The 11,382-nt window shown below is 33.7% G+C and overlaps 2 protein-coding genes across 6 annotated transcripts; one reads left to right on the top strand and one right to left on the bottom strand.

The window, feature by feature from the left end:
• On the top strand, positions 3,905-5,942 carry LOC107631717 (beta-amyrin 28-oxidase). Its single transcript, XM_016335250.2, has 3 exons — positions 3,905-4,917; positions 5,047-5,234; positions 5,355-5,942. Exons 1-3 carry the CDS (start codon positions 3,978-3,980, stop codon positions 5,646-5,648), a joined length of 1,422 nt encoding a protein of 473 aa, XP_016190736.1. The 5' UTR covers positions 3,905-3,977; the 3' UTR covers positions 5,649-5,942.
• LOC107631718 (probable UDP-arabinose 4-epimerase 1) lies at positions 6,359-11,250 on the bottom strand. Of its 5 annotated transcripts, none has more exons than XM_016335251.2 (11): positions 10,968-11,250; positions 10,185-10,348; positions 9,753-9,877; positions 9,181-9,294; positions 8,973-9,080; positions 8,766-8,857; positions 8,232-8,373; positions 7,877-7,971; positions 7,259-7,388; positions 6,982-7,126; positions 6,359-6,885 (listed from the first exon to the last, which is right to left on the bottom strand). In XM_016335251.2, the coding sequence occupies exons 2-11, from the start codon at positions 10,246-10,248 to the stop codon at positions 6,647-6,649; spliced, it is 1,254 nt and encodes a 417-aa protein (XP_016190737.1). In that variant the 5' UTR covers positions 10,249-10,348; positions 10,968-11,250; the 3' UTR covers positions 6,359-6,646. The 5 variants fall into 5 exon arrangements, with proteins under 5 accessions (XP_016190737.1, XP_020975466.1, XP_020975467.1 ...); XM_021119807.1 differs by having other exon boundaries at positions 11,088-11,250; XM_021119808.1 differs by lacking the exon at positions 10,968-11,250 and adding an exon at positions 10,522-10,945.

Here is an 11,382-nt window from a genome sequence, read left to right as displayed (position 1 = left end):
TCATTCATTCGTTTAAACAAGTGTCGAGAATTTAAATTTTGTGTTGTACATACAGTAATTTATTTGTGAGCGACAAGCCTTTAAATGAAGCTTTGATTCTTAATGAATTAATTCTTAATTTGTTGGATTAGAAAACACCGCGAAAAAACAAAAAAAAAAAAGCCTATTGGTTCGTAAGGTGGCTATTTTTTCTAGCGTAGATGTGAATACGATTTATGGTTCCTGCAACGACAATTTCATGTGAATAGTTCGTGCTAATTAATAATGACAGTAAATTACTTGAACGAGCAAATTCTAAGCTGAATAAGTCTTGTACATGAAAATTCTAAGCCCCAGTTAGAAGTTAACATATGAAGTCCTTTAATTAGGAGGGTTGGTAAAGTAGTTAGTAGGTGTTTACTTTCCTTTCCTTAACCAGATTACACGAATTTAAACATTATCTTTGGGAATATCCATAAACTCCTCCTGTACTAATTAGTCAAGCAAGTCTTAGAAGTCCAAAACCCGGCCCCAATGGCATGATGGCAAAGCATGTTTTGCTTCTTTGAGTGTTTGCCCCGTTGGATGGATACCAAGTGGAAAAAAAGAAAGAACCAAGTATCTTCTTTGCAATTGTGTTGTGTGGTCCTTATGGTTAAACAGAAATGATATTATATTATATTATATGAGTCCCGTTAGGGAGACAATGAACTATTTGTACAATGTGTATAATGGGCTATTGAGTTACAAAATGAACATCCCCATATTATCTAGAATAACCATCCGAGTACTAGGGATAATAAACATCTTCCCAAAAGTTTAAACTGATTTTTGGGTTTACCAAGTATCAAACTCTTAACATTTCGGATTTAGAGTTCTAATACCATGTCATGATACCACTCATTCCAAAAGTTTCAACTGATGGGAAAAAATAACACTAATGGTTATATCTCTAATACTCCCTAAACTTCCATTATATACATTGTATAAATATTCCATTGGCTCCTCTACTTTCTTTTATTATATATATTTGAAGAGTTTGATAGGTTTCTTTTAGAAAGAAAGGTTAAGTTTTATGTAATTTGTTATGACTGGTGTTTGCAAGTGTCAGAAAAATATTAGTTTTTTATTTGGCTTTGTTTTTACAATGGGTTTCGTAGTTTTACAACATTTGATGTCTGTCATAAATGCCAACAAATTCTTAAATCTCTTTTTTATTACTGTCTCAGAGACGATATCAAAACTAGAAAAATTTAAACTCTCTTGGATATGTATTTTGCAGGTCCTAACTTAAAAAACTAGTTGAAGCAGAATTTTAACGAACTTTTTAATTTTAATACGGAGGGAGGGTTGGTGTATAGTAGAGTTATGAAGATATATGGTGTTTTAACAAGGTACGAGGATGTACTGAAAATTCTAGGTCCGATTTGTGTACCGGTAAAAAACCCTAAATCCGATTTGTGTAAATCCTGGGTTCGATTTATGTACTGGCAGAAAACACCGGTCCGATTTGTGTAAACCCTGGGTCCAATTTTTTCTCACTAAAGCAAAAAATTAAAAACTGTCACAATCGTGTATATCTCCCCAATACTCCATAACTCAGCATAACTCACAATCAATTTCATATAAAAAAAATAGCTAGAGGAATACTTTCTTATTTTATTCAACTCTTTAGTAGATTTAGAGAGATAAAAACAATCATCTTTTTAACTCTGACGATGAATAAGGTGCCAACAAAGTGGCGCTTTTTAATTTACATATGGCGCTAGAGTACGTGCTGGACTCCATTATGAGAAAGGGGTGTGCTTAACATATTTGTGGTGTTAGGAGGGAACAACTCGGACCCTGCGAGTTGACACCACCCACACGGACAGTCCGATTTCATTCACCATGTGATTTCAGCTCTCAGTTCACCAAAACAATTTCTATCTGTACTCAAAACGGAGGGTCCGAGTTCTTTTCAAAATCAAAGCATGGAACTCGGACCATGCGACTTGTACTACATTGCATATTAAAAAACTACGTTAAGATAACACGGAGGGTCCGATTTAGAGCACCTCAAATTTTATTTCTCATTAGCATACAAATCGGACCGTGCGATTTGATAGGCAAAATTTATAAACAAAAAAAACGCACGGTCCGAGTTCTTCTCTGTGACACTGACAAAAAGCTGTCCCACATATACGTCTAGTCCCCCATGCTTCCATATCCAAGAAAAGCACACGTATAGGTTCCATTTCGATAAAATTGAGCCACAAAGTGGCCAGTATGACTCAAAACTCAAAAAAAAGCTGCATGTCATTTTTAATATGCATATTTTTTTTATTTTTTTTGTTATTTTTTTTTTGGTCCCTTTTTTTATACACTCGCTTAAAATGAATTGTGATGCTAGTTAGAGCCTTTTTTATGAGTAAATAGATTTTGGTTGCCTTATTTATAACTTAAATGAGTATTGAGTGAAAGGTTATTTCAAAAAGTTAAAAAATGCTAGTGTTCTTTAGGTTGAACTTTTAGGAGGGACTTAATCCTTGTTTGGAAATGTGATTTTTGTTTTCCGTGAGATGAATTATTTAGACACTTTTTCTATGATGCAAAGAAGAAATTTTGATGATATTGTTCTGAAAAGAGACCTAAAAAAGAAGATTGAAAAGACTCTGGATTAGAATTGAAAGACTTGTATCACTTTAATTCAAAGAACAATCAATCATGCAGTTGATATTATAGCTAAAAATACTAAGAAATATGTGGAATGGCTCCAACTTTAAAATAAACTTTTATCATTTTATATACTTAAATAAAAACCAAGCCTATTAACTTGGTTTTTTTTCTTTCTCCTTTTCTTCTATTTCTTTTTTTTTTCTTTCATATGTAAACACCAAAAAGAATAATTTTATTTTTTATTTTTTCTTTCATTATTCTTGTTAATTTTTTATAATCATATTTTTTATTATTATATTTTTCATCTCAAATTTTTTGAATAAAAAAAATAAAAAGTAATAATATATTATTTTAAAAATACATTTAATATGTGCTTTAAAAGTTACCATAATCATACCTTCTTGATATTTAATATAAGTTTTAATTAATATAATTGACCAAGCAAAACACAGCCATCACAGTTACAATTGAGAAAGTATGGGGATAAATACAGATAATACATGTCACGATATTGCTACTGAAGTTAGGTTATTCGCATAAGATGTTAGTAACGACATAATATTCCTGGACCATACATGTATATATACTGGACCACCACGACAACATCATCTAAATTATAAAAATGACAATATAGATATACAATAAAACAATTAAAAGGACCATATAATTTCAATTTCAATGATATCATACAACCACGAAGTCATTATGATTCCGAAATTTTTTAAAATAATAATGATAATAAATACTAACGTAACAACTTAAACATTTTTTTTCCATGCAATCATAGAACTTAAAATCACAGTTTTCTTTTTCCCTTGTTTACTTAGCGGGATTGTTTTTTTTTTTATTATGATCTTAAATTCAATATAGCTCGCACGATGCTATAATTTATTTATGTTAAACTTGCGCCAGTCTCGTCCATGTGGTTTAGCATTGATTCTAACTAGAAATAAAGACGTTTTTATGGTTAGTTTACCAATTTTTATTGCTATTATTCAATACATTATTTCAATTTTAAAAAAAAAATGATGAGATCACATTGTTGATCAACGATATGATAGCATGTCCAAAGTGTTTGGTTGTATATAATGTCGACAAAGAAAACAGGTAAAAAAAAAAAAACAATAAAAAGGTCCATGCTCTCAGCATGTTTATAGGAATGAGTAGATATTATATTAAAATTAAATCTTGATCAACTTATAGCATAGCAGAAGTTAAAAAAAAATGAAAATATAGAAATTTTATGATGTCAGCTAGAGATGGAGTCTTGTTTGGAGATCAATTTAAATGAAATTTGAACACAAAATCCATCCTTCAATGAAATTGGGTAGAGTTTGAAAATGGATTTTTTCATGCAATCTTTGTTTCTAATTATGATCACCTTTGTTATATCCATCTTTGTTCTGAATAGAAAAAATCATGATGGCACCAAAACCCTGCCCCAAGGTAGTTTTGGATGGCCTATAGTGAATGAAACCTACCAATTTCTGTTCCATAAAATTGATCATTTTCTTCAAGAGAAACAGAAAAAGCACTCCTCAGATATCTTCAAGACCAAGTTACTAGGAGAACCAACAGTGGTTCTTTATGGTCCTAGTGCAAACAAATTTATCTCCACCAATGAACCAAAACATGTCAAAGTTTGGTACTTGAGGACACAAAGAATGCTCTTCAATCTTCCTGATCATGATCAGCCGCGTGCGAAAAACTCGGCCGCTGTAGCTGCGGCTCCAGTGAAGATCTTAGGGTTCTTGAAACCAGAAGGTCTATTTAGGTACATGGGGTGCAACATTGAATCCATCATGCACCAACACTTCATGAGAAATTGGGAAGGAAAAACAGAACTAAAGGTTTATCCTTTGGTGAAAAATTTTGCTCTTTCACTAGCCTATCAGTTCTACTTAGGAATTGATGATCCACTCCATGTGGCAAAATTTATCAGCAAGTTTGATGATTTGTATTCTGGAATTTATGCCGTTCCTGCGAATTTTCCGGGGACTACATTTCACAGGGCAATGAAGGCTGCAAGTAAAATCAGAGAAGAGATTCAATTATTGATCAATAAGAAGATTGATTATTTGTCAAAGGGAATTGTTATGAATGATTTACTAGCTCATTTAGTTGGTGCTGTTGAGGATGGAAAATATGTGCCAAAAATTGAAATAAGTAACATCATAATGGGATTGATGAATTCTAGCTACACATCAATAGCAATCACACTTGCTTTCATGATCAAACACATTGGATTGGATCCTCATATCTACCAAAAAATTGTATCAGGTAATGTAACATAGCAACTATATTAATATAGTGTAGCTGCTTTAATAGTTTAGGATAGTAATTGTGTAACACTTTCTAACACAATGACAAAGATACTAATATTTTGTGGTTTCTTTCTAATTGAATCAGAGCATGCTGATATTACAAAATCAAAAGGAGCAGGTGCAGCACTAGATTGGGACACCATACAAAAAATGAAATACACATGGTGTGTTACACAAGAAACCATGAGACTGTACCCAACTGCACCAGGAGCATTCAGAGAGGCAGTAACAGATATCACCTTTGAAGGTTTTACTATTCCAAAGGGCTGGAAGGTACCCTTTTCTTTACATTAACAAACTTGATACACAAGAAAAAATTAATACTACATTTATTTAATAGATGAAGAGAAAACATTTAGTAACTTGTTGGTCAACCTTTTTTTTTTTAAACAGATATTTTGGGCAATGATGGGAACAAATAAGAACTCAAAATACTTTGATGAGGCTGAAAGTTTTGATCCATCAAGATTTGAAGAGAATGGCCCTGTTCCATACAGTTATATACCATTTGGTGCTGGAGCAAGGTCTTGCCCTGGAAAGGATTACACAAGGTTTGTGATTCTCACTTTCATTCACAATCTCATTACCAAATTCAGTTGGCAAGTTATGCATCCTCATGAGCAAGTCTTAGGTTCTTTGGTGCCTCTTCCGGCGAATGGAATTCCCATCCGAATTCGCCACCTCTAAGGCCTAGTTTGGTTAAAAGGTAAGAATAAGATAAAACTTGTTAAGATGAAAATTCACGTATAGTTGTCTTCATATGAAGTTGATAATTAAAAATTATTAGATGATAATTTAAACAAACATGTTAAATCATCTAACAATTCTCAACCATCAACTTCGTGCATGTAAGTCTCTACCAATTATAAAATCTATGGGGTCTATAATTAATCCATCACCTTCAGTGTACATTGTATGAACATGTGAATATTATCATGTCCTAAATTTGTGACTGCCGTAATATTTGTACCATTTAACTCACAGTACATCCCCATAAATCTCATAAATCCAAGAATACAAACTATAAAGCATAATAATGGTTGTGTCAATCAATGCTTCGATTAATTGTGCTCCTATAAGGACTTTTGTGGCAACATATGGAATTGATTATGATTAAAGTCAACCAATAATTGCCAACATGATACTGGACCACAAATTCATGGGTCCCAAAAGCGACAATCTGCAATAATAGTAGGTACATCTAGGTTCTAGATACCGGACCAGGACCACCTTTCACTCTTGTCGTTTTATTTTTTAAAAGAAAAAAAAATTTATTTGTAAGTTCAAACTAGTAATGTCACCTAATGAACAATCATATAATTTACTAGCAGCAATGTATTATTAATTTATTATTGTTATTATACAACTGAGAAGGTAAGAATCAAAAGCTAAGAGAGTGAAAAAAAAACTATACCATTGGCTGGGCATTTATATTATTGAATCATATTATGTGGTTAATACATATAACGAATGGACTAATAATTCCCTAACAACCACCTACTGAATACCAAATCACTGTAGAGTGAAAGAAAGAAAGAAGAAAAAAATTAGTAATAATAATAATAAGTATGTAGTAACGATAACCCCTCTTCTAAGATAGCAATAGTAACTAGTAAGTGCAGCTGACATATGAGGCTGCTGGGGTTTCTTCTCTAGTTTTCTGCTATGTTAGATCTCTAAATGATTCAAACCACTGCATTTGAAACACCATAACCGTTATGATGAGATTTCTGCCATCTCCATGCAACCTTCAAACTCTCTAGAAGATCCGCGTGTTGAGCAGTCCAATTCAACTCATTTCTAATCTTTGTCGGATCGCTGTATACCTCAGCGTAATCACCAGGGCGACGAGGGAGGTATTCGACTTTAATGTCCACCCCTGTAGCCTTCTTACACGCGTCCACAAACTCCTTCACTGATCTACCTGATAAACATAACCACCACAGGGGAACGAACATTTGAGGCAACTAAAAAATATACCAAGCAAATTGAGGCATTGTATTCTGAATTGTTAACATACCCTTTCCAGTGCCAACATTGAAGATCCCAACTTTACCAGATTCTGCCTTTTGAAGAGCCTTGACATGAGCATCGACAAGGTCAGTTACGTCAATGTAATCTCGCACACAAGTTCCATCGGCTGTCTTATAGTCCGTGCCTCTAACCTGCAGGGTGGCAAAACATGCAATGAGAAAACTTTCAAGTACTATATGCATTCAACAATTACAAGTTTATGAGACTAAAGAATAAGATGTTTTCCTTTTATATGTGAACTCAGAAATTTAAGCGAGATATACCTTTAAGCCAGGTATAATACCACGAGCTGCATCAAAGCAGGCACCTGAAATTCGGCCTTGCTCTCGTAGTTCAGGTCTTGGAGCTTCACCTAGTCTTCCCTCAGGGTCTGATCCAATCACATTAAAGTATCTGGCGGTTTCCCATATGAAAACATATTATTAATGATCAGCATACATAATTCCTAAGTATCCAGTGACGGCCTATATTTCACTTAGAGACACCTCAAACTGTTACCAATAGTCCAAATAACATACAGTAGTCAGTTTTGTTATGCCAATAAATCCAAAAAGTATTATTTTTAATTGTTTTCTGTTTGATACATGCTAATTAGAAAGGTCCACAAGCTCCCTACAATCTTCCCAAACACACATAGATAAACCTAAAATCTAGGGCGTGAAAATAAGAAAAAAGCAGAAAGCCAAAGATAAAAAAATTCTGCATTAGTTACATGGACCCATAACCCAACCATTGCGCATTTGTTCGCAACCCACTTTTCAAGGCATCCATACATTTCAAAATCACTTCTAGCTAGCCTAAGCAAGGAAGACCACGCTGAATAAAGTATGAGCAAGTTATTTAAAAGGAAAGAGCCGGGAGGATTTATGTAGAATACAAACCTCAGAATCATTACTGCCATGTCTGAAGTTTTAGAAAAATCAAGGATGATATCTTCGGCCATCTTTTTGGCTTTCCCATACGGATTGATTGGGACCTGACATTAGAACATTAATTTTATCACAAAAGCGTTAAAGCCAATACAGATACAATGAGAAACGTAAAATATTCTCAAGCAACCTCCATAGTTTAGAGGAATGTTATATGCACTCCTCTCTATATACCTTGCACTTTTGGTATTAAAGTGATTGATTAGAAATGAGAGAAATGAAAAATGTCTTTTATACCATAAAAGAAAGGTATACACTTAGTGGTGTATCAAAGAGTGGTGCAAATATAATCTCATAATTTAATCACCTGCTGTGTTTCTTCCGTAATGGGCATCTTTTCAGGTTCACCATACGTTGCACATGTACTAGAATATATCAATGTCTTCACATCATGTTTAGCCATAGCTTCTAATACCAACAATGTATTTGATGTAATGTTGTGATAGTACCTGACGATATGAAAAAAAGAAACGATTAAATATATATTCAATAAAACTGAAGTAGATGAATCATAACCATCAATTAGCATTATCGCAAGTATTACAATTTGATACTGCTCAAATTTGATACAACTCAAGAATTAAATCTAAATTAGAACCAACATCAACAGCAAAACAGCTTTAAATAAAAATGTTGTTATAGTGACTATGTTATCAGGAACACATTTACAAGGCCGGCACAATGATAAATCTCATACCATATTTAATATGCCACTAAACAAGTCAATCGGTATCTAAATAGACATGTTACTTGTGCAACTTGGAAGGAGGAGCAAATTACAAGCAGAACGCAAACATTCAACTGAGATTGAAGTGCTTGAATAAACTCCAGAAGTACTTACTTGAGAGGATCCGCAGTGCTTTCCCCAACATATGCAACAGCAGCAAAGTGCATCACAGCATCAAACTTATTCTCCAAAAATATTTTATTAACCTGGTAACCAGTTAAGTAGAAAATCTTTCTTGGGTATTCTCCACATAGGTTTCAATCAAAGTTAAAAATACGACAACAAAATATTTCTAGTGATGAGGAAAGTGGGTAAGGATACAGATGTCCGATCTCCCAAGTCAGCATATATAAATTGAAGCCTTCCTGGTTCTGGAAATAAATTTTGAAGAACTCTGACGGCACCCATATTTCCTCGTGACAGATTGTCCTGCCAAAAAGGAAAAAACAATGTTATGCCTGTCGCAACCACACTGATAAGTGCATTTGATTTTGTCAGAGAAATATTTCATTTTTATTAATAGACATACTACTATAGTGACACGATAATTTTCCTTCAGAAGCCGAAGCGTAGCATGTGAACCAATGTAGCCTGCACCGCCTGTTACTAAAACATGAGTTACCCCAGGTTCGCGAATGGCAAACTGGAAAAGGGGGAAAACAGAAACGAAAATGATAAATTAGCTTAAATAAATAAAGAAAATTAGCTTTAGAGAAGGCAAACTCTTATATCAGGATAGTTCAAAGAAAGAAGAAAACTATAACTGAAAAATATATATCGTCTTTCTAATTTTTCCCTTACAAACCATCCCCTTTTCTCCTTCTTTCAACTATCTGGCTGACAAAAGTTGTGAATGGTAACTAAACATAACCAAGCTTCACTCTTTATGGATAAAAAATTAAAATAGTTCATATCATTCATCAATTCATCTCTATCAACAATCTACCACTTTTAAGATATCTTTCAAAGGGTAATAATCAAACCGCTATGAAACTATAATGAATATGTACATCTCTGGTGTGGAGGGGACAAAAAAAAGGGAAAGAAGCAAAGACATAAAAAGCTCTCAAAGAAAACATGTGTAAGATGACTAGCGATTACCGGACTAGTGGAACTCAAAGATGGAGATTGCTTGATCATGATAATGCATAATGCTGTTAATCCAGCAGCAAGAAAAACTTTTCCAAGAAAATTGCCTTTCCTTTTTGGATCAGCATAATCCAAGCCTAAAAGACAGAAAAACATAAACAGGAGAAATTAAATTGAAAAGGATACATCTATGATAAGCTAAACAAATCCAATGGCATGAAATAAACTACAGAACTTTAGAACTAATGAATCTGCAAACACCTTATGACTGTGCAGTCATATACCAGCATTCATTCTATCCTAGATTAAGGTGTTGAAAAAGGCAAAGCCTTCGCTCCAATTTTCAAATTGATTAATGATTTGAGTGACCAAGCATGAAGCATCTTTCAAGAAAAAAGGAAAGTTAACACCATTCATGCTCAAATTTGGAGGACATAATCTTACCTCCCATTGGTAAAGGTCTAGCTCCTGCCCTTGGCTGACTTCTGGACCGGACAAAATTTAGCATTTGCAAAATCCTTATTATTTATTGCAGAGAATAAGGTCTTTTCACTTGATATGAATGATTAAATCAAGCTTCACTTCCTTGATAGATCTTCAGAGACACGCTGCATTAAAAAAAAAGGCCATGTAAGGAAAAAATTTCATTGTCAACGTACAATGAAAACAACCCGAAAAGAAGTTGAAAATGAAAAGTCACCCAAGCAAATTAACAAACAGATGGAAGACAAAGACACAAAGAAAACGAATAAAGGTCAACATTGAAAGCAAAAGAAACAACATAAAACATGAGATGATTAAAAGCTTCTCGTGGCTGCAATTCCCAGCAATAAATTGAAGATCCAAATAAAGCAGCAGAGGAAGAAATCACTGAAACGATTGATTGAAAAACAGAGAGAAGGCAAGTTCTGCATAATTCACAGCAATGGAGATAAGGCACATGCAAATCAATCTTCTGCCAGAGCTTTAATTGGGAGAAAACAAGAAAGAAGGTAAGTAAAATGGTTACAAAATGTTTGAGTTGCAAGATCCAAGACATGACGAAAACAAACAAAAGCACACAATCACATGTTTTCAGTACAACTAAAATTAAAAAGAAAGGAAACTGTGAATAAATCAAAATTTGAAAAACAAGAAACAAAATCCTTTGTCTTTTGGCGAAGCATGATTAATGAGAAAACGAAAAAGAAGTAGCCAGAGATAGTTGGAGTAGCAGCAACAGTTTACATTAAGAAGGCAAAAGCAATAGGAAGATGGAAACGGGAGCTTTCAAAGTTAGCGATAATAATATCTCAGAAAAAATTAAGAGAAGAAGAAGGTAGAAAAGGTGTGAGAAAGAGAAAGATAGAAAATGGAAGGTGAAAGGAGGGTCCCAAAAATGTTGGGGTTGAGAGAGAGAGAGAGAGAAAACGAAGGGAGGAGAGAGAAGCGAGGGAGTATTGCAATGGCTCTGTGTCGACCGACTCCATTTTGTGAAGCCATTGCCCTGTTCCTGCCGGACATCCATTTGCTAATTGCTAAGGAACACCCCTTTTTTTTCTTTAATTATATCATTAATAAACATTGAAATAGTAAATACACTAGTACTTATTAATAAATTAGTAAAAATAAAAATATATAATATTTTAAAAAATTTTACTAA

The sequence above is a fragment of the Arachis ipaensis genome, chromosome B03 (assembly GCF_000816755.2).
Source record: "Arachis ipaensis cultivar K30076 chromosome B03, Araip1.1, whole genome shotgun sequence".
Classification (NCBI taxonomy): Eukaryota; Viridiplantae; Streptophyta; class Magnoliopsida; order Fabales; family Fabaceae; genus Arachis; species Arachis ipaensis.
This window is presented reverse-complemented; position numbering and strand designations above follow the sequence as displayed.

What these genes read in the sequence shown, in the direction of transcription:
- LOC107631718 (XM_016335251.2), bottom strand. Translation starts at nt 10,248, where the DNA reads ATGCTAAATTTTGTCCGGTCCAGAAGTCAGCCAAGGGCAGGAGCTAGA. An exon ending in ACTTGGGAGATCGGACATCT is followed by an intron (nt 8,858 to 8,972) that starts GTATCCTTACCC and finishes ACTGGTTACCAG; the next exon opens with GTTAATAAAATATTTTTGGA. An exon ending in ATGGCAGTAATGATTCTGAG is followed by an intron (nt 7,389 to 7,876) that starts GTTTGTATTCTA and finishes GGAAACCGCCAG; the next exon opens with ATACTTTAATGTGATTGGAT.
- LOC107631717 (XM_016335250.2), top strand. Translation starts at nt 3,978, where the DNA reads ATGGATTTTTTCATGCAATCTTTGTTTCTAATTATGATCACCTTTGTT. An exon ending in CTACCAAAAAATTGTATCAG is followed by an intron (nt 4,918 to 5,046) that starts GTAATGTAACAT and finishes TAATTGAATCAG; the next exon opens with AGCATGCTGATATTACAAAA. An exon ending in CTATTCCAAAGGGCTGGAAG is followed by an intron (nt 5,235 to 5,354) that starts GTACCCTTTTCT and finishes TTTTTTAAACAG; the next exon opens with ATATTTTGGGCAATGATGGG.